The 22,962-nt window shown below is 50.6% G+C and overlaps 1 protein-coding gene across 9 annotated transcripts; it reads left to right on the top strand.

Moving 5' to 3' along the window:
- The first annotated feature begins 1,057 nt into the window (after window positions 1-1,057).
- On the top strand, window positions 1,058-22,727 carry LOC127058655 (uncharacterized). Of its 9 annotated transcripts, none has more exons than XM_050968920.1 (5): window positions 1,058-1,075; window positions 3,444-3,493; window positions 17,242-17,265; window positions 19,272-19,607; window positions 20,818-22,727. In XM_050968920.1, the coding sequence occupies exons 3-5, from the start codon at window positions 17,242-17,244 to the stop codon at window positions 20,986-20,988; spliced, it is 531 nt and encodes a 176-aa protein (XP_050824877.1). In that variant the 5' UTR covers window positions 1,058-1,075; window positions 3,444-3,493; the 3' UTR covers window positions 20,989-22,727. The 9 variants fall into 9 exon arrangements, with proteins under 9 accessions (XP_050824877.1, XP_050824876.1, XP_050824878.1 ...); XM_050968921.1 differs by lacking the exon at window positions 1,058-1,075 and adding an exon at window positions 3,334-3,350; XM_050968916.1 differs by lacking the exons at window positions 1,058-1,075; window positions 3,444-3,493 and adding exons at window positions 15,420-15,826; window positions 20,129-20,252 and having other exon boundaries at window positions 20,818-20,907.
- Window positions 22,728-22,962: the final 235 nt, after the last annotated feature.

Genomic DNA, 22,962 nt, shown 5'->3' with positions numbered 1-22,962 from the left:
ACGTGAACCTCTGGGCTTTGTTAAATAACAGTATCCTTGATTTCATTATAAATAAATGCAAGTGCTGTGAGTTAAATGGAGTTGGGAGCTGAGTTGGAACTGGTAAACCGTGGGCTCACTGCTTCTTTGGAAGCTGCTGACTGGTGAATGCTGCAAGTGTCCAGTGGCTATGGGGCGGGACGTTCCTGAGAAGACTTGGGGGTTGAGGCATGCCTATCACTAACCTGCAGAGTGACAGCTGGGTCTGCGAGGCCAAGATGGCAGGGCGTGTGTTAGCCATGGCCAGCAGGGTTGACAGGCACAGACAAGGCACAGACATGGCTCCTCATGCTAAGGACAAGTGGTAGTGAGGTGCCTGCGACCCTGGGTATCCTACGAAATGTCACAGAGATGCCACTGCTCCCTGTCCCTCTGCGTCTGCACCGCCTCACTGCTCCAGTGTGGTCCTCCTTCCATTCCACATCCTCCTCCTTGTCAGGCAATCCTGTGCTGTCCCTGTCCCCTTCCCCTTGCGATCCCACAGGGTCCATGTCCCCTCCCCCCTCACCAGGTGATCCCACACAGTCCCTATCCCCTCCCCCTCTCTGGGCAATCCCATGTGATCCCCATCCCCCCTGCCCATCTCTGTCTCTCTCTCCATGCAGGTCACTCATCCATCACTTTATGTCCCCAGCATAAGAATTCCTTGCCCAGCACCACAGACTGAGGAGGGACAAGGTTGTTTCCCAGCTCCAGGGCCTCAATAGCCCAGGTAAGAGCTACTTCTGGCTTTAGTGCTCTTGCATCACTGAAGCTGGGTGGGTGATGGGAAAGTTCCCCTGTATGGGGGCTGACTCAGGACTCATGGCTGGGGCTGTTTTCCCTGTGGTATTTTTGAATGCTAGTAAATATGGGGGTTTGGGTTGGGCATTGGGGAAGGTTTGAGCCAGTTCCTTGGGACAAAAGCCAACATTCATTGTGTGTTACAGTAGCATCTACAGGGGCCCCAGACAATGTGCGAGGAGAGAGAGAGAGCTTGATGACAAGACCAAGGAAAGCGGAGATGTGATGGCTGCACATCAGATTCCTGAAGCTGGTGAGTGGGATCCATCATCAGCCCTTGTAGCAAATGGGCTACACAGATCCCTATCTGAGTTTGCCCCCAGGTGTACAGACTCACAGGGGGACAAATGGGGGGCAATATATAATGAGTCAGGTTCACAGACCCGAGTAATAATAAGTGTGATAGTATTCATCACCATACAAATTTTGACAGGTTTCCATGCCCCTTTTAGGGCTTATGTCCTGCCTTCCCACCCCCCCGTTTCCGTTGGCGCCAAAGTGTGGCACCATCGGCCATTTTTAATAAGTCTGTGTGTGTGTGTGTATGTATGTGTTTGAGTAGGGGAAGTGTTGCATATGTTGGTGGTTGGTGACATGAAGAGAAAAAGGTTGAAAGAAGAGGATGAGAGAGTGTAAAGAGGAAAAAAGAGAGTTTTAGTAAGGTTTAGAGGAAAAAACGGAAATTTGAAAGGAGAGAGGTAAGTTATTGAAGAAAAGAGGCTGGTTATGAAAGAATAGAAAGATTTTTGTTTTTAAAGGGTTAGTTAGTTTGAAAGAAGAGAGATTTTTAGTGAGTTTGAGTAAGGAGAGATGATGGTAAAGGCTTAGTTTGGCAGGCAAGTAAAGAATAGAAAATTTTGAGATAAATGTAAAAGGTGTATTAAATATCAGGGTGGGTTAAGAAAAAAGTTAAATAATATTGAAAACTAGGTTTATAAAGGGAATTTACTACGGCAAAACCTGTTTGGTAAGCACAGGATAAAAAAGCATTGAAACTATTCAATACCAGCGTAGGTTAAGAAAAAATCATTTAAAAACATTAAAAACTAGGTTTAAAAAGGGAATTTACTATGGCAGAGTCTGTTTGGTAAGCACAGGGTAAAAAAAGTGAATAAAAAACATTGAAACTATTCAATACCAGTGTAGGTTAAAAAAAAAAAAAGAGCCTCCTTTGCAAAGGGCAAAGATAGACAGCACATGGTGGAATCAAAAAGAGAGAGAGAGAAAATGACGTTGGCGCCAAAGTGTGGCACTGACGGCCATTTTGAAAAAATGTGTGTGTGTGTGTGTATGTGTTTGACTAGGGGAAGTGTTGTGTATGTTTGTGCTTGGGTACATGGTGAGAAAAAGCTTGAAAGAAGAGTGTGAGAGAGTGTAAAGAGGAAAAAAGAAAGTTTGAGAAAGGTTTAGAGAAAAAAGGAAAGAGAGGTTATTGGATGTGATTGAGTAAGAAGTGAGGCTGGTAAAGGCAGGTTATTCAAGCATAGAAAGAGAGAACTTAAAGAAAAACAGAAATATTTGTTTTTAAAGGGTTAGTTTAAGAAAAGAGTTAAATAATATTGAAAACTAGGTTTAAAAGGGGAAAGGCAAAACCTGTTTGGGAGGCCCAGGGTAAAAAAGTGAATAAAAAGGCATTGAAACTATTCAATACCAGTGTAGGGTAAGAAAAAAGCATTAAAAACATTAAAAACTCGGTTTAAAAGGGGAAATTTACTAAGGCACAACCTATTTAGTAAGCACATGGCCAAAAACTATAAAGGGGTACTACGAAAAAAGCATTTAAAATGATTAAAAACTACATTTAAAAAGGGGATTGACTAAGGCAAAGCCTGTTTGGTAAGCACAGGGTAAAAAAGTGAATAAAAAAGCATTGAAACTATTCAATACCAGTGTAGATTAAGGAAAAAAAAGAGAGGTTAAAAAAAAAGAACAGGACAAGAAAAAAGAGCAAAGAGCAAAAATAGAGAGCACATTGTGGAATCAGAATGAGACAGAGAGAGAAGCAGGCAGAGCCTGTTTGGTAAGCACAGGGTAAAAAAGTGAATAGAAAAGCATTCAGAATCAGAGTAGGTTAAAAGAAAGAACAAGACAAGAAAAGGGAAAAGAGAGCCCCTTTTGCAAAGGGCAAAGATAGACAGCACATGGTTGAGTCAGAGAGAGAGAGAAAATGAGGGAGAGAGAGAGAGAGAGAATTCTCACCTTTTACGTCTTTCTGTAGAATGAGGGTATGGCTACACTCGAAACTTCAAAGCGCCAGTGTAGCCATGGCCTGAGGCAACTTCTCTGGTTCAGATCCTCTCTGACTTGTTATCACCGCCTTTGGATCGGCCCAATCAGAGGTGGTTTTACAGCAGCGTCATAGAATTCATTTTCCTGAACCAATTCTAGAGTTCCAAGATTTTAAACAAGAGCCAACTCTCTCCTTTCCCCTCTCCCCTCCCTTTTAACGGTTTTATTCTTATCTAAAGAAACAGACCCCACAGCATTTTCCTGCCATGTAGCCCTTTTACAGAGGGGGTTTTATAAAAGTTAAATCCATAAGCTTTTAGTAACACACCATTTTTAAAAGTTTTTCCCCTAGGTTTTAAACTAACAGGGGTTTTTTTTTGTTTTTTTTTTAGTGAAAACAATGTGAAGCTGCAGCAAAGCTCCTGTTAGCAAAGCAGCCTCTGTGAGTCAGTGGATCAGAGATTAGAAGGCTGCTTCTTTCCCAAACTTTTTAACAAACACAAGTTAAAATTACATTAAGTTTTGCAAAGGGATAATGACTCAAAAAGACAAACCTAAGACACAACCCTTTTGTATGCGTTGCTATAAAAAATTATGCAGAAGCACCCTAGGTTTAAAACCCCAGGTTTTTAGTAACAGATGATTTATAGTCCCCTTATTTTGTAAACCAGTGGATTAGAGAGAAGAAGAAGATTGCTTCTTTCCCCACTTTTTAACAAAGAGAGGTGAAAGGCTTTTAAGGGAATAAACACTTGAAAAGACATGCCTAAATGACGACACATTTCTTTATTTACCCCCCTTGACATAAGTGTTTTAGTAAAATAGAGCAGGCAGAAGCACCCCAGGTTTTTAGTAACAAACAGTTTATAAACCCCTTATTTTGTAAACCAGTGGATTAGAAAGACAAAGAAGCAAAGTGCCTGTTAGCAAAGCATCCTCTGTGAGTTAGTGGATCAGAGATAAGAAGGTTGCTTCTGACCCAAACTTTTTAACAAACACATGTTAAAGTTACATTAAGTTTTGCAAAGGGATATCAAATTCTGGAAAATCATTTTTTATAAAGCAATTGTTAGAAAATGGTAATAAGTTGTTATCATGTATGCCTGAAAATATTGTGTGGTGTTATAGCTGTTGGCAACCATTGTATAAAGAGTTGCTGCAAAAATTTCCATGTATTACATTTTTGGAAGGTTTACCTAATACTTTTAATGATGAACGTTTATTTCCTAGTAATAAAGTGAATATGGTTATTATAGATGATCTAATGGAGTCTGCTTCTGAAAGTGGTGATTTGCAGTTTATCGGGGGAGGGGTTTAAAAAGAACCATATACTTAGTATTTAAATTAATTGTACGGCTTTATTTCCCCTGACAAAACATATTTTGCACAATGTACATAAAACTTAGGTTTTTGTGGTGTACGTATTTTGTAAAGGCTTTCTTGATTTCACCAATTTCAGAAGCAGACTCCATTAGATCATCTATAATAACCATATTCACTTTATTACTAGGAAATAAATGTTCATCATTAAAAGTATTAGGTAAACCTTCCAAAAATGTAATACATGGAAATTTTTGCAGGTTATGGGTCTTCAGGTAGGCTTGTCTTCTTCTTCGAGTGATTGCTCACATCCATTCCAGTTAGGTGTGCGCGCCGCGCGTGCACGTTCGTCGGAAACTTTTTACCCTAGCAACTCCAGTGGGCCGGCAGGTCGCCCCCTGGAGTGGCGCCGCCATGGCGCCCAATATATATCCCTGCCGGCCCACCCGCTCCTCAGTTCCTTCTTACCGCCGTGTCGGTCGTTGGAACTGTGGAGCGCGGCATAGCTGTCCTCCACGTCCCTAGCTCTCCTTGTTTTTCTATCGTTATCTCTATTGTAGTTGTTAATTAGACTGTTAGTTAGATAGTAGTAGTTAAGTGTTAAGTAGTTGTAAATAGTTTTTCGCCGGGGGCTTAGCCCTTCCCGGCACCCGGCACCGGGCTCATGCCTGGTTCGCCGGGCTTCAAGCAGTGTGCGGCCTGCAAGAAGCCTATGCCCACGAGCGACCCCCACGACGCGTGCCTGAAGTGCCTGGGGGAATCGCATAGATCCGACAAGTGCCGCATCTGCAAGGCTTTTAAGCCAAGGACTAAGAAGGAGAGGGATCAAAGGCTCCGGACTCTCCTCCTGGAGGCGGCACTTGACCCGGCGGCTTCGCAGGCCGTGATGTCGGCGCCGGCACCGGATCGCACCGGCACCGAGAAGACTCCCCGGCACCGACCTTCTCCGGCACCGGGGACAGAGCCTAGGCCGTCGAAGTCCACTACTCCGGCCAGGCACACCCGAGTGGAGCGCCCGGCCTCAGCATCGGCCGCGGCGCCGCCGGCACCGTCGACTCCGGGCCCGGCGGGTCCGTCGAGTCCGGTGCCGCCAAGCTCCCCCATGACATCTGGGGTCGAGATAGTGGTGCCATCTACACCAGAGACCTTCGCCTCGGCACGGGACCTCATAGCCATGACCGAGCCCACTCAGCTACCACCCCCGGTACCTCCGGTGCGGGTTGTGTCCAGAGGCAAGCCTATGATGTCGGCACCGTCCCGGGACTCTCGTTCTCGCTCCAGGTCCCGACGTCAAGGTCGCTCCAGATCCCGCCGCCGCTCGCAGTCCCGGCACCGCTCCCCTCAGCGGTACCGGTCGTACTCGCGGCGCCGGTCGACACCGAGACGGTCGCGGTCAGAGTCCAGCCGTCGTTACCGGCACCGCGAGTCCAGGAGCCGATCCAGACGTTCGCCGCACCGGTCGACCTCCCGGCGCCGAGCTGGTGGCAGGTCCCGGTCCCGGTCGACCTCCCGGTACCGAACCGGTGGCAGGTCCCGATCCCGGCACCGAAGCGGCGCCCGGTACCGATCCAGATCCCGGCACCGTGGCAGAACTCGGTCCCGCTCCCGGCACCGTTACGACTCCCGGCACCGGTCCCCGGCACCGAGAAGATCGCCCGTGCCGGCCCGCGCGGACCATTACCATCCAGGGTCCGCTCCGCCATGGCCCTCGAGGCAGCCGTCCGTGTCTTCGCTGGCGGACAGTGGGTACGCGCTGGGCACCGACCGGCAGGCGGCGCTGTTCAGCGAGCCTCCACAGCAGGACGCAGCCCCACAGCAATGGGGTTTCTGGACACCCTGGGCGTATCATCAGGCCCAGGGCCCCCAACAGCTCCCTGCTAGGCCGGCGACTGCAGAGCGCAGGGCACCTGAGGCCTCGTTGTCTCGCCCCCCTCCCTCCCCGGATGGGGAGGAAGGATCCAAGCAACAGGACTCCACTTTGGCTCCTGAGGCAGAGGCGAGGGCCGAGGGAGACCCCCCTTTAGACACCTTCTTGCCGGGGGTCTCCTCATCTTCTTCCCCTGATGAAGCGGTGGCTGGGATCTCCTCCAACAGCCCCCCCCCCGCTGGACCTCAGGGCGCACCAGGACCTCCTCCGGCGAGTAGCCCAAAACCTGAGTCTACAAGCCGAGGAGGTCTCGGAGGTAGAGGACCCTATTGTCACCATCCTCTCCGCAGACGCTCCCACCAGGGTCGCCCTGCCGTTCATACGGACCATCCAGGCCAACGCCACCACCATCTGGCAGTCCCCGGCCTCCATTCCTCCCACTGCGAAGGGCGTCGAGAGGAAGTACATGGCTCCTTCTAAGGGCTACGAGTACCTCCACGTACACCCGACTCCGTGTTCCCTGGTGGTCCAATCCGTCAATGATAAGGAGCGTCATGGTCAGGAGGCTCCAGCCCCCAAATCCAGGGAGGCTAGGCGGATGGACCTCCTCGGCCGTAAGGTGTACTCGGCGGGGGCGCTGCAACTCAGGGTCTCCAACCAACAGGCCCTGTTAAGTAGATACGCCTTTAACTCCTGGGTGGCAGCAGACAAATTCAAGGAGCTGTTGCCACAAGACGCTCGTCAGGAGTTTGCGGCCATCTTAGAGGAAGGCAAGAAGGTCGCACGCACGTCCTTGCAAGCCTCTCTGGACGCTGCGGATTCGGCTGCCCGTACCCTCGCGTCGGGTGTAACAATGCGTCGCCTCTCCTGGCTGCAGGTTTCCGGCCTTCCGCCGGAGCTCCAGCACACAATACAGGACCTTCCTTTTGAAGGCCAAGGGCTGTTTTCGGATAAGACAGACCCTAGACTAAAGAATCTAAAAGACAACCGCGTCATCATGAGGTCACTGGGGATGCACACTCCAGTGACGCAGCGCAGACCCTTCCGGCCGCAGCAACAGCAACAACAGCGCAGGCCGTATCTCCAGTTCCGCCAGCGGCAGGACCTTAACAGGCGCCGCGGCAGGAACGGAAGGCGCAGGCACTCGGGGAACCAAGGGGGCCAAAACCAAGGCTCCTCTAAGCCCCCGCCTGGTCCCAAGCCTTCATTTTGAAGGTGCGCCCGAGGGCGCAGTAACAGTTTCCCCATTGGATCCTCTCCCCCCGTTTTCCAACCGCCTTTCTTTTTTCCTCCCGGCGTGGTCCCTAATAACATCAGACCGCTGGGTCTTACGCACGGTGCAGTCGGGATACCGCCTGCAGTTTGTTTCATTTCCTCCTCCCCGCCCCCCTTCCTCGTCCCTCTTCAGGGACCCCTCTCACGAGCAATTCCTTCGGCAGGAGGTGCAGACGCTCCTCCGCAAAGGAGCTATAGAGGCGGTGCCGGAGAACGAGAAAGGCAAGGGGTTTTATTCCCGCTACTTTCTGATCCCCAAGGCCAAGGGAGGCCTCAGGCCCATCCTCGACCTGCGAGAGCTCAACAAGTACCTGGTGAAGTTGAAGTTCCGCATGGTTTCCTTGGGGACCATTATCCCATCCCTGGATCCGGGAGACTGGTACGCCGCCCTCGACATGCAGGACGCGTATTTCCACATTGCTATCTGGCCACCCCACAGACGTTTCCTTCGCTTCGTTGTGGGGTCTCTGCATTACCAATTTGCAGTCCTCCCATTTGGCTTGTCCACGGCCCCGAGAGTGTTTACGAAATGCATGGCAGTTGTTGTGGCGCAGCTTCGGCGCAGTCGTATCCACGTGTTCCCGTATCTGGACGATTGGTTGATTCGGGGCACGTCGGAACAACAAGTCTGCAGCCATGTCCGTGTGATCACCGACATGTTCGCCACTCTGGGCCTCTTGGTGAACACAGACAAGTCCACCCTGGCCCCCACACAAAGGGTGGAATTCATCGGGGCCGTCCTGGACGCCACTGTGGGCAGGGCCTTGCTGCCATTGCAGCGGTTCCAGGCCTTGTCGGCAATCGTGCAACGACTACAGACAGCCCCCCTGACGTCAGTGAGGACGTGTCTAACCCTGTTAGGCCACATGGCGGCCTGTACTTTCGTGACCAATTACGCTCGGCTCCGCATGAGGCCACTCCAGCTGTGGCTCATCAGTCATTACAGGCCGACAAGACAGCCACTAGATATGTTAATCACGATCCCCCAGAGGGTCTTAGATTCTCTCGGCTGGTGGCTGGACCAGTCAGTGTTGTGTGCGGGTCTCCCCTTCCACCCATCTCAGCCCTCGGTGTCCCTAACAACAGATGCCTCAGATCTCGGCTGGGGGGCCCACGCAGGGACCCTGAGGACGCAGGGCCTGTGGTCCCAGGAGGAGGTGCGGCTACACATCAACATGCGGGAGTTGAGAGCGGTCCGTCTTGCTTGTCAAACGTTCTGTCATCAGCTCCAGGGTCGTTGTGTCGCGGTGTTCACCGACAACACGACGACCATGTATTATATCAACAAGCAGGGCGGCACCAGATCCTCCTCCCTGTGCCACGAGGCGATACGACTCTGGGACTTTTGTGTAGCCCACTCCATTCACCTCATGGCTTCCTTCCTCCCCGGAGTACGGAACACGCTGGCGGATCGATTGAGCAGATCCTTCCTGTCACACGAGTGGTCCCTTCGCCCGGACGTCGCCCTCTCCATCTTCCGGAGGTGGGGTTATCCCCGGGTGGACCTCTTCGCGGCCAAGGGGAACAGGAAGTGCCAAGCGTTCTGCTCCTTTCAGGGCAGGGAACCCGGGTCGATAGCGGATGCCTTCCTCATCCAGTGGTCGACCCACCTGTACTATGCATTTCCCCCATTCCCGTTGGTCCACAGGGTCCTTCTGAAGGTGCGCAGGGACAGGGCTCATGTGATCATGGTAGCCCCGGCGTGGCCCAGACAGCACTGGTACCCCATGCTGCTGGACCTGGCCATAGCCGACCCAGTTCCCCTGCCCCTTCATCCGGACCTGATTACCCAGGAGCACGGGACCCTCTGTCACCCGGACCTGCAGTCGCTGCACCTAGCGGCGTGGCTCCTGCGTGGCTGACTGGCTCTGAGCTGCGCTGTTCCACGCCGGTGAGGGAAGTGCTCTTGGGCAGCAGAAAGCCGTCCACAAGAGCGACATATTTGGCCAAATGGAAGCGATTCTCCTATTGGTGCGTGGAGAGAAATCTCCGCCCTATGGAAGTTTCAGTAGCCAACATCTTAGACTACATTTGGTCCCTCAAAGGGCAAGGTCTGGCCATATCGTCGTTACGAGTCCACCTAGCGGCTATCTCCACCTTTCACCCGGGTGCGGATGGTAACTCTGTTTTTTCCCACCCGACGGTGTCTAGATTCCTTAAGGGGCTGGAACGTTTATACCCTAACGTCCGTCCCCCTGCTCCAACCTGGGATCTTAACCTGGTGTTGTCCCGACTCATGGGGCCCCCCTTTGAGCCGTTAGCTACTTGCTCCCTGCTTTACCTCTCTTGGAAGACGGCCTTTCTAGTAGCTATCACCTCAGCTAGACGGGTGTCGGAACTCCGGGCTCTTGTGGTAGACCCCCCATACACGGTCTTCCACAAGGACAAGGTGCAGCTGAGACCACACCCTGCTTTTCTCCCCAAGGTGGTCTCAGCCTTCCACGTCAACCAAGAGATATTCCTCCCGGTTTTTTTTCCCGAAACCTCACTCCTCAGGCAGGGAGCAGCAGCTCCACTCGCTTGATGTCCGTAGGGCTCTCGCGTTCTACGTGGAGAGGACCAAGCCCTTCCGCAAATCCCCCCAGCTTTTCGTGGCAGTAGCGGACCGCATGAAAGGGCTTCCTATCTCCTCCCAGAGGTTATCCTCTTGGGTAACGTCCTGCATCAGGACCTGCTATGACTTGGCCCACGTCCCTACGGGCCGTGTGACTGCGCATTCTACCAGGGCGCAGGCGTCGTCGCTGGCTTTCCTCGCCCGCGTGCCCATCCAGGAAATCTGTCGGGCAGCGACCTGGTCATCGGTCCACACCTTTGCTTCCCACTACGCCCTGGTCCAGCAGTCTAGAGAGGATGCGGCCTTCGGATCTGCAGTGCTCCATGCCGCGACTTCTCGCTCCGACCCCACCGCCTAGGTATGGCTTGGGATTCACCTAACTGGAATGGATGTGAGCAATCACTCGAAGAAGAAAAGACGGTTACTCACCTTTGTAACTGTTGTTCTTCGAGATGTGTTGCTCACATCCATTCCACACCCGCCCTCCTTCCCCACTGTCGGAGTCGCCGGCAAGAAGGAACTGAGGAGCGGGTGGGCCGGCAGGGATATATATTGGGCGCCATGGCGGCGCCACTCCAGGGGGCGACCTGCCGGCCCACTGGAGTTGCTAGGGTAAAAAGTTTCCGACGAACGTGCACGCGCGGCGCGCACACCTAACTGGAATGGATGTGAGCAACACATCTCGAAGAACAACAGTTACAAAGGTGAGTAACCGTCTTTTTTCAAGTGTTTTATTCCTTTACAAGCTTTTCACCTCTATTTGTTAAAAAGCGGGGAAAGAAACAAACTTCTTCTCTCTGACCCACTGGTTTACAAAATAAGGGAACTATAAACTGTCTGTTACTAAAAACCTGGGGTTTTAAGCCTAGGATGCTTCTGCCTGCTCTTTTTTTATTACAACACATACAAAAGGGATCTGTTTTAGGTTTGCCTTTTTAAGTCATTATCCCTTTGCAAAACTTAATGTAACTTTAACTTGTGTTTGTTAAAAAGTTTGGGTCAGAAGCAATCTTCTTATCTCTGATCCACTAACTCACAGAGGCTGCTTTGCTAACAGGCGCTTTGCTGCAGTTTCACATTGTTTTTACTAAAAAAAAATAACCTCTGTTAATTTAAAACCTAGGGAAAAACTTTTAAAAATTGTTTGTTACTAAAAGCTTATGGTTTTAACTTTTATAAAAATCCCTCTGCCCGCTCTTTTTCATTGAAACACTTATGCCAAGGGGGTTAAATAAAAAAATGTGTCTTCATTTAGACATGTCTTTTCAAGTGTTTATACCTTTACAAGACTTTCACTTCTATTTGTTAAAAAGTGGGAAAAGAAGCAATCTTCTTCTTCTCTCTAATTCAGTGGTTTACAAAATGAGGGGTTTATAAACTGTCTGTTACTAAAAACCTGGGGTGCTTCTGCCTGCTCTTTTTTAACACAAATATAAAAGGGATGTGTCTTAGGTTTCTCTTTTTAAGCCATTATCCCTTTGCAAAACTTAATGTAACTTTAGCCTGTGTTTGTTAAAAAGCAGGTAAAAAAGCAAACTCCTTCTCTGTGATCCACTGATTCACAGAGGCTGCTTTGCTAACAGGAGCTTTGCTGCAGCTTCACATTGTTTTTACTAAAAAAAAAGAACAAAAAAAAAACCCTGTTAGTTTAAAACCTAGGGGAAAAACTTTTGAAAATGGTGTGTTACTAAAAGCTTATGGATTTAACTTTTATAAAAACCCCTCTGTAAAAGGGCTACATGGCAGGAAAATGCTGTGGGGTCTGTTTCTTTAGATAAGAATAAAACCGTTAAAAGGGAGGGGAGGGAGGAAAGGAGGGAGTTGGCTCTTGTTTAAAATCTTGGAACTCTAGAATTGGTTCAGGAAAATGAATTCTATGACGCTGCTGTAAAACCACCTCTGATTGGGCCGATCCAAAGGCGGTGATAACAAGTCAGAGAGGATCTGAACCAGAGAAGTTGCCTCAGGCCATGGCTACACTGGCGCTTTGAAGTTTCGAGTGTAGCCATACCCTCATTCTACAGAAAGACGTAAAAGGTGAGAATTCTCTCTCTCTCTCTCCCTCATTTTCTCTCTCTCTCTGACTCAACCATGTGCTGTCTATCTTTGCCCTTTGCAAAAGGGGCTCTCTTTTCCGTTTTCTTGTCTTGTTCTTTCTTTTAACCTACCCTGATTCTGAATGCTTTTCTATTCACTTTTTTACCCTGTGCTCAGGGCCGGCTTTAGGAAGTGCGGGGCCCAATTCGAACATTTTCGGCGGGGCCCTGGCAGGGATGACTTAAAAAAAAAAAGTGGAAAAACAGCCTTTCATTTCTTTCATGTATTATTTACTTTCCATAACTATATGAATAATAAAATTATATATTATATACATTGTATCATATATGCTGTTGATTGGCTATTAATGACCACCATTTCACCGCCACTCCCTAGGGGTGTGCACATGTGTTGATCCCAGCTGCTCCCTGCACCTTCATTGAAGCAGGTGTGCAGGGTTACTGCCCTGGGAACTGCATGGCAGCAGTGGACATGGGGCTGGTTGGAGGCAGGGCAGGGGCTGACTGGAGGTAGGGTCTGGCTGCAGGCAGGGCAAGGGTTGTGGGACTGATTGGAGACGGGGGGTGTGGGGCAGGCTGGCTTCAGGCAGGGCCGCAGGGGGGTGCAGCAGGGGTTTGCAGGGCTGGAGACAGAGGAGTGCGGGACGGGCTGGCTTCAGGCGGGGAGGTGCAGCAGGGGTTGACTGGAGACAGGGCAGAGGGTGCGGGCTGGGCAGGGTGTGCAGGGCTGGTGCGGGCAGCGGTGTGTGGCAGGGGTTGGCTGGAGACAGGACAGGGGGTTTGGCAGGGGCTGGCTGTGGGCACGGGGTGCAGAGCTGGCTGCAGGCAGGGGGGGGCCGGACTGGTGTGGGCAGGTCAGGGGGTGCAACAGAGGCAGCTGGAACCCCAGCCCTTTAGGTAGCCCCCAAACCTCCTTCTACCCCACCCCGGACCTTTTAAATAGCCGCAGGAGCGCTGGGGAATGCATGGGGGAGGTGGGGTTCTGGCGGCTATTTAAAGGACTGGGGTGGCAGAGGCCGCTGGAGCCCCGGCCCTTTAAATAGACCCCGGAGCCTCTCACTACCCCAGGGTTCTGGGGGCTATTTAAAGGGCCCAGAGCTCCAGCCAGGGCCGTGGGGCTTGCCACGCTCTGGCCGGAGCTCCAGATGGGAGAGCGGGGCTTGCCGCGCTTCAGCCGGAGCTGCCAGGCTTGTCGCACTCCGGCTGGAGCACGGCAAGCCCTGTGGCCCTGCTCTCCCGGCTGGAGCTCCAGCCGGAGCGCGGCAAGCCCCGCCACCCCGGCTGGAGCTCTAGTTGGGAGAGCGGGGCTGCGCTGCGCTCCCGCCGGCGCTTCGCTCAAGGGAGCGGGACCATGGAAGACCCCAGAGCAGACTGCAACCGGGGACCGGGGTAAGTTAAAAAAAAAAAAAAAAAAAAAAAAAAAAAAAAAAAAAAAAAAAAGATGCCTAAGGCGCGGGGCCCTCTTAGGTGTGGGGTCCGATTCCCGGGAATCGGTCGAATCGGCCTAAAGCCGGCCCTGCCTGGCTTACTAAACAGGCTCTGCCTGCTTCTCTCTCTGTCTCATTCTGATTCCACCATGTGCTCTCTATTTATGCTCTTTGCTCTTTTTTTCTTGTCCTGTTCTTTTTTTTAACCTCTTTCTTTTTCTTACCCTATACTGGTATTGAATAGTTTCAATGCTTTTTTTTTTTTTTTCCCACTTTTTTTTACCCTGGGCCTCCCAAACAGGTTTTGCCTTTCCCCTTTTAAACCTAGTTTTCAATATTATTTAACTCTTTTCTTAAACTAACCCTTTAAAAACAAATATTTCCTTTTCTCTTTTAAGTTCTTTCTTTCTATGTTTGAATAACCTGCCTTTACCAGCCTCTCTTCTTACTCAATCACATCCAATAACCTTTCTTTCCTTTTTTCTCTAAACCTTACTCAAACTTTCTTTTTTCCTCTTTACACTCTCTCACGCTCTTCTTTCAAGCTTTTTCTCTCCATGTACCAACACTTCCCCTAGTCAAACACATACACACACACACACACACATTTTTTCAAAATGCCCATCGGTGCCACACTTTCGCGCCAACGTCATTTTTTCTCTCTCTCTCTCTCTTTTTGATTCCACCATGTGCTGTCTATCTTTGCCCTTTGCAAAGGGGGGGCTCTCTCTTTTTTTTTAACCTACACTGGTATTGAATAGTTTCAATGTTTTTTATTCACTTTTTTTACCCTGTGCTTACCAAACAGACTCTGCCGTAGTAAATTCCCTTTTTAAACCTAGTTTTTAATGTTTTTAAATGATTTTTTCTTAACCTACGCTGGTATTGAATAGTTTTAATGCTTTTTTATCCTGTGATTACCAAACAGGTTTTGCCATAGTAAATTCCTTTTATAAACCTAGTTTTCAATATTATTTAACTTTTTTCTTAACCCACCCTGATATTTAATACACCTTTTACATTTATCTCAAAATTTTCTATTCTTTACTTGCCTGCCAAGCTAAGCCTTTACCATCATCTCTCCTTACTCAAACTCACTAAAAATCTCTCTTCTTTCAAACTAACTAACCCTTTAAAAACAAAAATCTTTCTATTCTTTCATAACCAGCCTCTTTTCTTCAATAACTTACCTCTCTCCTTTCAAATTTCCGTTTTTTCCTCTAAACCTTACTAAAACTCTCTTTTTTTCCTCTTTACACTCTCTCATCCTCTTCTTTCAACCTTTTTCTCTTCATGTCACCAGCCACCAACATACACAACACTTCCCCTACTCAAACACACACACACACACACACACACACACACACACACACACACACTTTTTCAAAATGGCCGACAGCGCCACACTTTGGCGCCAACGGAAACGGGGGGTGGGAAGGTGGGACATAAGCCCTAAAAGGGGCGTGGAAACCTGTCAAAATTTGTATGGTGATGAATACTATCGAGCTTATTACTACTGACACGTGCCGGCTGCTCCAAGGGCATGCAGCAGCCATAACTAAGCTAAATCAGCTGGCTAAACCCAATGTCCCCCAGGGAAACTTTATTGAGCCCAGATGGCTTCTGGTGCTGCCCCTGAGGCACTAGTTTATTTGCTGTTTCTGGAGAAAAACCTGGCTGCAGCTGAATGATTATTTATTATAATCTGGGGCAGGGAGTTACAGGAAAAGGCTAGTATTCCATTTCCTCTAACCACTTCCTCATGCAGCAGCTAGAAGCTTCTAGCTAGATCAGTGCGACAGGCTCTCAGGTCAGAGCACCCACTCAGTTGCAGGTTGAAACAAGGTAACGCGTTACTTGTTCTGTTTGGTTCCTTTTTCTAACAGTGCAGCGTCACTATGCACGCACCTTGGTGGTTCTGTGGCAGGACTGGTACCAGATTTGTTAACTGCCGATCAGCACGAGAAATCCAGATGTCTTTAACCTTTTTCCATTAACAACTATCTGACTTTGGCTCATACTGCTTCCCCTCTGCAGTGTGTGTCTGTGTGTGGGCTCTCCCCTCCTTGCACTGTCCGGTCTGCACTGATTTGAAGCCAGATGCACTAACATGGGGGTGGGCAAACTGCGCCCCGTGGGCTGGATCCGGCCCTCGAGCTCACATTGTGGAGCGGGGTCTGGGGCTTGTCCTGCTCCAGCCGGGGCGCAGGGTCAGGAGCTGCACAACCCAGTTCCCAGAAGGCGTGCCATGCTGCTGTGCTCCAGCAAGCAACAGGCAGGCAGGGGGGCCTTTGTGGGAGAGAGGGTGGAGGAGAGGAGGGATGTGGTGAGTGGAAACCTTGGGGGGGGGAGGGAGGGTGGAGGAGGGGAGGGGTTCAGCAGGCAGTGGGGGGTGGAGGAGGGGAGCTATATGATGGGGTTCTCAAGAGGGAAAGGGTGGAATGACAGGCGGGGGACCTTTAGGGGAGGAGAAGTGGCGGAGAGGAGGGATGTGGTGAGTGGAAACCTTGGGGGGGGGAGGGACCCAGCGGAGGGTCTTGGGCAGGGCCGTCCTTACCCATACACAAAGTATGCAGCTGCATAGGCACCAGGAAATGTGAGGCACCAAATTTCCTGGTGTCTGAGCAGCTGTGTGCTGCTCCAGCCCCTGCTCCACCTCTTCCTCAGGGCCCCCGCCCCTCCTCCACCCCGAGCCCTGCCCCCACTCTGCTGCTGGTGAGTGCTGGGGGGTGGTTCCCCCTTGCCCCCCAATCCTCCCCCACAGACTAGCACCCCCCCACTGCCCAAGGGATGGCCCTGGTCTTGGGGGAGGGAGGGGTGGAACGACTAAGAGAGCAGCAAGGGAGGGAGCCAAGCATGGGTGGACCTGGGGTGGAGTGTGGGTGGCGCCTTGGGGGAGGAGGTTGAGTGGAGGCAGGGCCTTGGGGCGGAGCAGGGGCAGGGCCACGGTCCAGGCACCAGGGGAGCAGTCCGGCATTTGAACAGCTTCCCCAAATGCCAGAGCCATGTGCTGCCCATGCTGTCACACACTAAGTAAATATGAATTAACCACAAGCCCATAATTAAATAAGATGATAAGCTACAGTGCACAGACACAATTTAACTGAGGGGGAGAAACATGCCTGATGGGAACAAAGCGAGCATAGCAGGGCTGAGCATCTGCCCATTGGATCTATGATCCACGCACTCCTCACGCTGTGCAATAGTCCAGCACCTCTTGACATAGCTGCCTAGCAGGATCTGGGGCAGCTGTTGGGAGACAGGGATGCAGGCTCATCTGTAGAGCCAGCTCCTTGTTCCTTTTGGCTGTGGGTGCAGAGAGCTAGGGTCAATTGTGGCTGTCCCTGTGTGACCTGGGGCGAGGCACTTCATCTCTGTGCCTCAGCTCCCCTGCGGGAATGTTGTGAGGCTGCTGTGCTGCCTTTCAGGGGTGGGAGATGACTCCAGGTGCGTCGGGGGGGGGGGGTGCTCAGATGCTAGGGGAATGGGAGCCAGAGCAGACACTGCCCAGTGTTCAGGACAGAGCTAGCTCAAGTGTAGGTGGTTGGTTACAAAGCCACCTTCCAGCCAGGAGCCACAGCAGTGTCCTTGCCCTTCTATCTCCCCCCTCCCCCCGGCAGTGCCATATGTCCCTTGCTCTGTCTCACCCTGCCCTTCCAGTTTCATCCTGAGCTGTTTTTGTTTTCACAGATGGGCAGCATTTTGACATCTCAGGTGAGTGCAGCATGGTTTCTCCTCCCCTTGCTCTGCCCCTGCCGCGCCCCCCCCCATACCCCCCGCTGCAGGCCAGAGCCAGCACGGACTCTGCTTCACAGGCTCTATTGTCATGCTAGCCATGTGTGGCCAGGGACAGCTTCTGGTTAAGGCAGTGCCTGGCATGCAGGAGAACAGGGATCGGCCTCATGGAGTTTCTCTGGGCCTCAGGCTGTAAAATGAGGTCACAAGTCTGCCTTTGTTTGTTGGCTAATTAGACTGTAAATTCCCCAGGGCAGAGACTAGCTCTCATCATGTGTATGGAGAGCAACTATCACCCGCGGGGCCTGATCTTAGCTGGAGCCTGTAGGTGCTACTGTAACACACACAATATTTAGCCCACAAATGCTAGAACCCCTCCCCCTCCAACCCCCATGCACATACAGAGGAGGTATTACTGAGTACGGTTACCAGCTTACTGCGTCCATCATCCTCAGGAAAATGAAATCAGCATCAAAGGTTCAGTCACTGGAGCATAAGTGCCTAAGGGACCAAGAAGCACAAACCCCAGGGCCTTTCCCCAGGTACTTCAGGCTAGATTTGCAAAAGGGACTTGGACTCGTGTCATAACATTTCTTCCCAGATCTGGACCTTAGCGTCCAAAATATGGGTGTTAGCATGAAAACCTCCAAGCTTAGTTACCAGCTTGGACCTGGTAATTGCTGCCACCAGCTAGGAATTATACAGTGCCTAGCTCACTGTGGTCTCCCCAAAACCTTCCCTGGGGGCCCCCAGACTCAGATGCCTTGAGTCTTACAACAAAGGGAAATAAACCCCTCCCCTTGTTTCCTTGTTACTTCTTCCCTGGACGACCCTAGGAGATTCCCTGCTTCCAGTCCTGGAAACACAAATACCGAGAGATCTAATCTCTCTTCCCCCTCACCCAGAGGGTATGCAAAGTCAGGCTTAGTAAATCTAACACAAAGAGATTTTCCCCCTTACTTCTTCCTCCCACCAATTCCCTGGTGAGCTGCAGACTCAATTCCCTGGAGTCCCCAGTAAAGAAAAACTCCAACAGGTCTTAAAAAGAAAGCTTTATATAAAAAGAAAGAAAAAAGACATTAAAAATAGTCTGTGTATAAAGGTGACAATATACAGGGTCAATCCAGATGCTTAGCCAGTTATTCCAGTTTTGTAGTTGTGAATTTGATTTTTCCTTCCTAAGTGTAGTACTTTCAACTTGTCTTTATTGAATTTCATCTTGTTGATTTCAGATCAATGCTCCAATTTGTCCAGGTCCTTTTGAATTCTACCCTGTTCTCCAAAGTGCTTCCATCCCATGCTACTATGGTGGCTTCCCATAAATTTCATAAGCATAATCTCCACTTTGTTATATGGACTAGTACTGGACCCAGGACAGACTCGCCTGAGCGACCCCACTAGACACAGCCTCCACTTTGACAGCGAACCATTGATAATTATGCTTTGAGGGAAGTTTGTCAATCAGTTGTGCACCCACTTTATAGTAATTTCATCTAGACTACATTGCCCCACTTAGAACACTCAGGGCATAAATAGGTTTTGCCACATGGATAGTTCCTTGCTCATTTGCAGGGTAGGTGTTAGCCAGGCTGAAAGGTGGCCAGCCTTTCATGGCATCACACAGGCACCGAACAGCTCTAGGGCAGCAGCATCGACAGGAGTCACCAGGACAAACATTTACGCAGAGCCCAAGAAACACTCCCTGAACAAAGCAAACAACAGCCTGGTGTAAATCAATATCACTCCACTGTGCTGTGCAACTCTCCACCAAAATGTGGGCCTGATTCGCCCGGCCTAGAACTTTACACAATCACTTTTGCAAGGTGCATGTGAAGCACAATCATTCTGAGCAGATAGTGTTTTACACCCATTTTGCACAAGTGTATGTGATGATACAAGGTGTAGGGCAATGAGGCACCAGGCCCTGGTTGTCTGATACATGAGGAGTTGAAGGAAAGTATAACCCATGTGGTTTATACACAAAGGTGGAGCTGAAAAAGCTGGAGAACGAGGAGGCAGAGAAGAAGAGACAGCACGAGAAGGAAGAGAAACAAAGACAGCGCGAGGAGGAAGAGAAGAAGAGACAGCATCAGGTGGAAGAGAAGCAGCGAGAGCGCGAGGAGGAGGAGAAGAAGAGAGAGCATGAGGACCGGGAAAGAGAACGACAGCACAAAGAACGCATGCACCAGAGAGAGCTTGAAGACAAGGCCAAAGAGAGAGAGGCCCGGCGCCAGATGCAAGAGAGAGAGTATGAGGAGCAAGAAAAGAAGAGGAAGCACAAGGAGATCATCATGCAGCTGCAGAACAGAAACCTGGAACTGGTGAGTAGCAGCCCCAACAGAATTCCATCGTCATCCCTTGTAGCAAATGGGGCTACACAGTTCCCTATCTGAGTTTGTCCCCAGGTGTGGGGTCTGGAGACCCTTATAGACTGAGGGGAGTGAAGGGGGCAATAATGACACAAAGCAGCCATAACTCTGCTCAGCTGGCCAGCTAAACTAGGTTTAGAGGCACTTCACGACACCGTGGTACAGCCCAGCTGGGGTGTGTCTGATGGACATGCTATGAAATTACAGCCAAGGAGAGCAAGCCAAGTGGAAGGACATCCATTTAAAGAGTGGCCTTTGCAGTTTGGTACCACTGCACAGGCCCATTTACCAGCCTGGCTTGGATAATCAGTTGGTGCTAGCTCCTGCCCTGGGTCTGCAGGGTCCCCATGATAAAATGTCAATGGGATAGGCCCTGGGCCAACACCTCATGGGATAAGAAGAAAGTGGGAGGGTCTGAGAAGGAAGAATAAGGTGCATCTAGAACCCATGCAAAAATAGCCAAACCATTGCAGATGTTTCCTTCCATGTCCTGGACAAAGAGATTAAATAACATTGAACCAAGACCAGATTCCAGCCGGACTCCTACTGGAAACACCTCTGAGGATGATGATTCCTGAGTCACAAGTACTTTCTGAGGTTCTGTTAGCCAGTTTTTAAGCCATTTATTGGGTGCTACAATGTTTTTGTATAATGCTGATTTTTTTAATGAGAATGTCATGCAGTGCTAAGTCAAATGTCCAAAGTCCATGTATACGACTTTGCCTGGAAGCAATGTCAGGCCAACTGGGCTACAGTTACCTGCATCATCCCATTTACTCAATTAAAATATTGGCAAAACATTAGCTTTTTTCCAGCCCTCCAGCTCTTCCTGTGTTCCAAGGTCCAGGTGCTGCTCTGGACTAGGATGGCCACTCTTGGCCAGACTCCCTGGTGGTGGGCACAGTAAGAGCCTAGATACGCAGAGGCACAGTAGTGGGGGTGAGGGTAAGGGGGAATGATACTTCACAGTGTGATGTGCCTTCTTCGAAGACCTCATTGCACCTTCCAACTCCAGAGGGTGCAAGTGGCCATTTACATCCCCTGCTCCCTCTTTGCAGCAAGCCCCATAGCCACAACTAAAACGGGTGCTGCCCCAGCCCTAGTGTCTCTCAGATCCCCCAGACCAGTCAATGATCTCTCTCTCTCTCTCTCTCTCTCACAGCGCATTCTCCGCCTAACTGGTCTCTCATCCAGTAAGAATTCCCCACAGTACAGTCTTCTCCAAGATGCTCTCTCAGCCATCATATGCCCCACTATGCCTGATGCTGTTGAGAATGGTGATGACAGCAGTGACGTTAATGATGATGTTGATGACATGGGTTCTCTATACTGAACTATACACTGTTCTAACCCTTCTGAATGGAGGGATTCCCAGCTGTGATGCCCAGTGTATTGTCACCTAACCGGCCCAGCACCAAGGACGTAGTCCATTTCTCCTCTCACCTTCCCTTCCCTTTTGCACTAATGGAATGCTTTTCCCACCCAGGGGTTTATTTCTGACTTTTCTGAGTCCTAGTTATTGGCAGTGCTAAAGACATAAACAACAGGATGTTGCGAGTGCTTCTGATGGGCCCAATCCTGCTCCCTGGATGTCAATGGCACAACTCTGATGTTGAGAGGAGGAACAGGCCTGTTGTGCTTATTCTGGCCAGACATTAGCCCCTCCACCCTCAAGACTCATAGTGTTTAAGGCCAGAAGGCCACGCTGGGTAATCGAGTCTGGCCTCCGTCATAAGCCAGGCAGGAATCTCACCTAGTGATTCCTGCATTGAGATGATAGTGTCAGGTTGAGCTTGAGTAGATCTTTTAGAAACACACCTAGTCATCCTTTAGAGCCTGCCAGGACGTCCCTGGTAAGAGGTTCTAATGGCTAACTGCCCTCGTGTTTAAACGTTCGCCCCTTATTGCCAGTCTGAATTTGTCCAGCTTCAGATTCCAGACATTGGCTCTTGTTCTGCCTTTGTTAGATCAATGAGCCTTCTCTGAGCAGAAATCTTCTTCTCTAGGTACCTGTAAGGCCGTGATCAAGTCATCTCTTTGACTTCAGATGCTGAGTCTACTTCGTTTCCCAAGAGGAAATAAAGGCAGCGTTTGCAACTATTGACTCATTCTTTCAAGTCTTTGCTGACCCCTTCCCAATTTTTCTAACCGCCATTTTGAGGTTTGGACACCAGACTTGGTCTCTCCAATGCTGCATGCAGAGGTCATACTAACTCCCCACTCCTGGGAGCCATCCATCATGAGCCCAGTTCTGCAATCTCCTACCCTACAACTTCGCCAAAACTTTAACTAACCCAGCTGAGTGTCCACATGCATAAGTGCCCTGCATCAAGGGAATCAGAGCCTTCCCAAAATTGGGGGGCTGGGAGCCCTCACCCCGCTCCTCCTCTTCCCCTGGAGGCCCAGCTCCTAGCCAAGCTGGAAGCCAGAGGAGGGCCGGGGAGTCCATCCAGCACCACCCCGCCCCCCCAACCCCTGAGTGGGCCGAAAGCAGCCCCTATCTGTGTCCCTGCTCCCCAGGGCAGGTGGAGGGACCCAGGCTCCACACAGCTGCCTGGCTATCCCTGATGCTGGCCTGGCTGGAGTGTGGGGGCCTAAGGGTGGGGGCAGGGGCCACCCATCCACTTTCAGAAAGTGGGAGAACTATGGACCCCCTAGCCCCCCCAAAGTTCCAGCACCACTTTCCTGCATCACAGTAATAGGGCTAGCTGTGCCTCTGTCCCCTTCTGGCTTCACTGAGTGCACCCCTCTGGTGCCAGGCCTCTGTCACTATCTATGCAGGGACAGAATCAATTGAGTCTTCCATTCTTAGACCAGTCCCTGAGCTACAGCACCTGGCAAATCACCTGTGCTTATGCAGCAGGTCTGCCTGAGTCCAGTCCCTGTAGTTCTTCCCTTCAGGCATTGCTGAGCAGCGGCGCAGGGAGCAGCCAGCCTGGTGAACCAAAGGCGGGTTTATTTGGACGGCAGGAACAAAGCAGGCTGAGAACAAGGCTCGTAAAACAGCTGTTTAAGTCCAGGGCTCACCACCCTCAGGGTAGCTACGGCAGGCCCAGCTTCTTCAGACATGCTCAGTGGGTGCATGTGTCTCCGCTTAGGTCCCCTCAAACAACCCCACCCCCGGAATGAGTCCATTTTAAGCCCTACTCCAGGTCTTCGTGTTCCGGGGCCTTTTCGCGCCCTGGCCTTGTTGCTCAGCACCCTCAAGCCCTGAGCGATGGCTGTGCTAGAGCCATTCTTTCCCTTCCTGCTTGTTTTTGCCCTGAGAGCTAACCCCAACTAACCCAATTAGCCAGACAGGAACCCC

The sequence above is a fragment of the Gopherus flavomarginatus genome, chromosome 9 (assembly GCF_025201925.1).
Source record: "Gopherus flavomarginatus isolate rGopFla2 chromosome 9, rGopFla2.mat.asm, whole genome shotgun sequence".
NCBI classification, from domain to species: Eukaryota; Metazoa; Chordata; order Testudines; family Testudinidae; genus Gopherus; species Gopherus flavomarginatus.
The sequence above is the reverse complement of the archived record's forward strand: the minus strand, read 5'-3'. Positions and strand labels throughout refer to the sequence as shown.

Excerpts from the sequence above, each read along its gene's own strand:
- LOC127058655 (XM_050968913.1), top strand. The coding sequence starts at position 15,662 with ATGGGGGTGGGCAAACTGCGCCCCGTGGGCTGGATCCGGCCCTCGAGC. Across the intron at positions 15,827-17,241 it reads TGTGCTCCAGCAAGCAACAG|ATGGGCAGCATTTTGACATC; the intron begins GCAGGCAGGGGG and ends TTGTTTTCACAG. Across the intron at positions 17,266-19,271 it reads GCAGCATTTTGACATCTCAG|GTGGAGCTGAAAAAGCTGGA; the intron begins GTGAGTGCAGCA and ends TTATACACAAAG.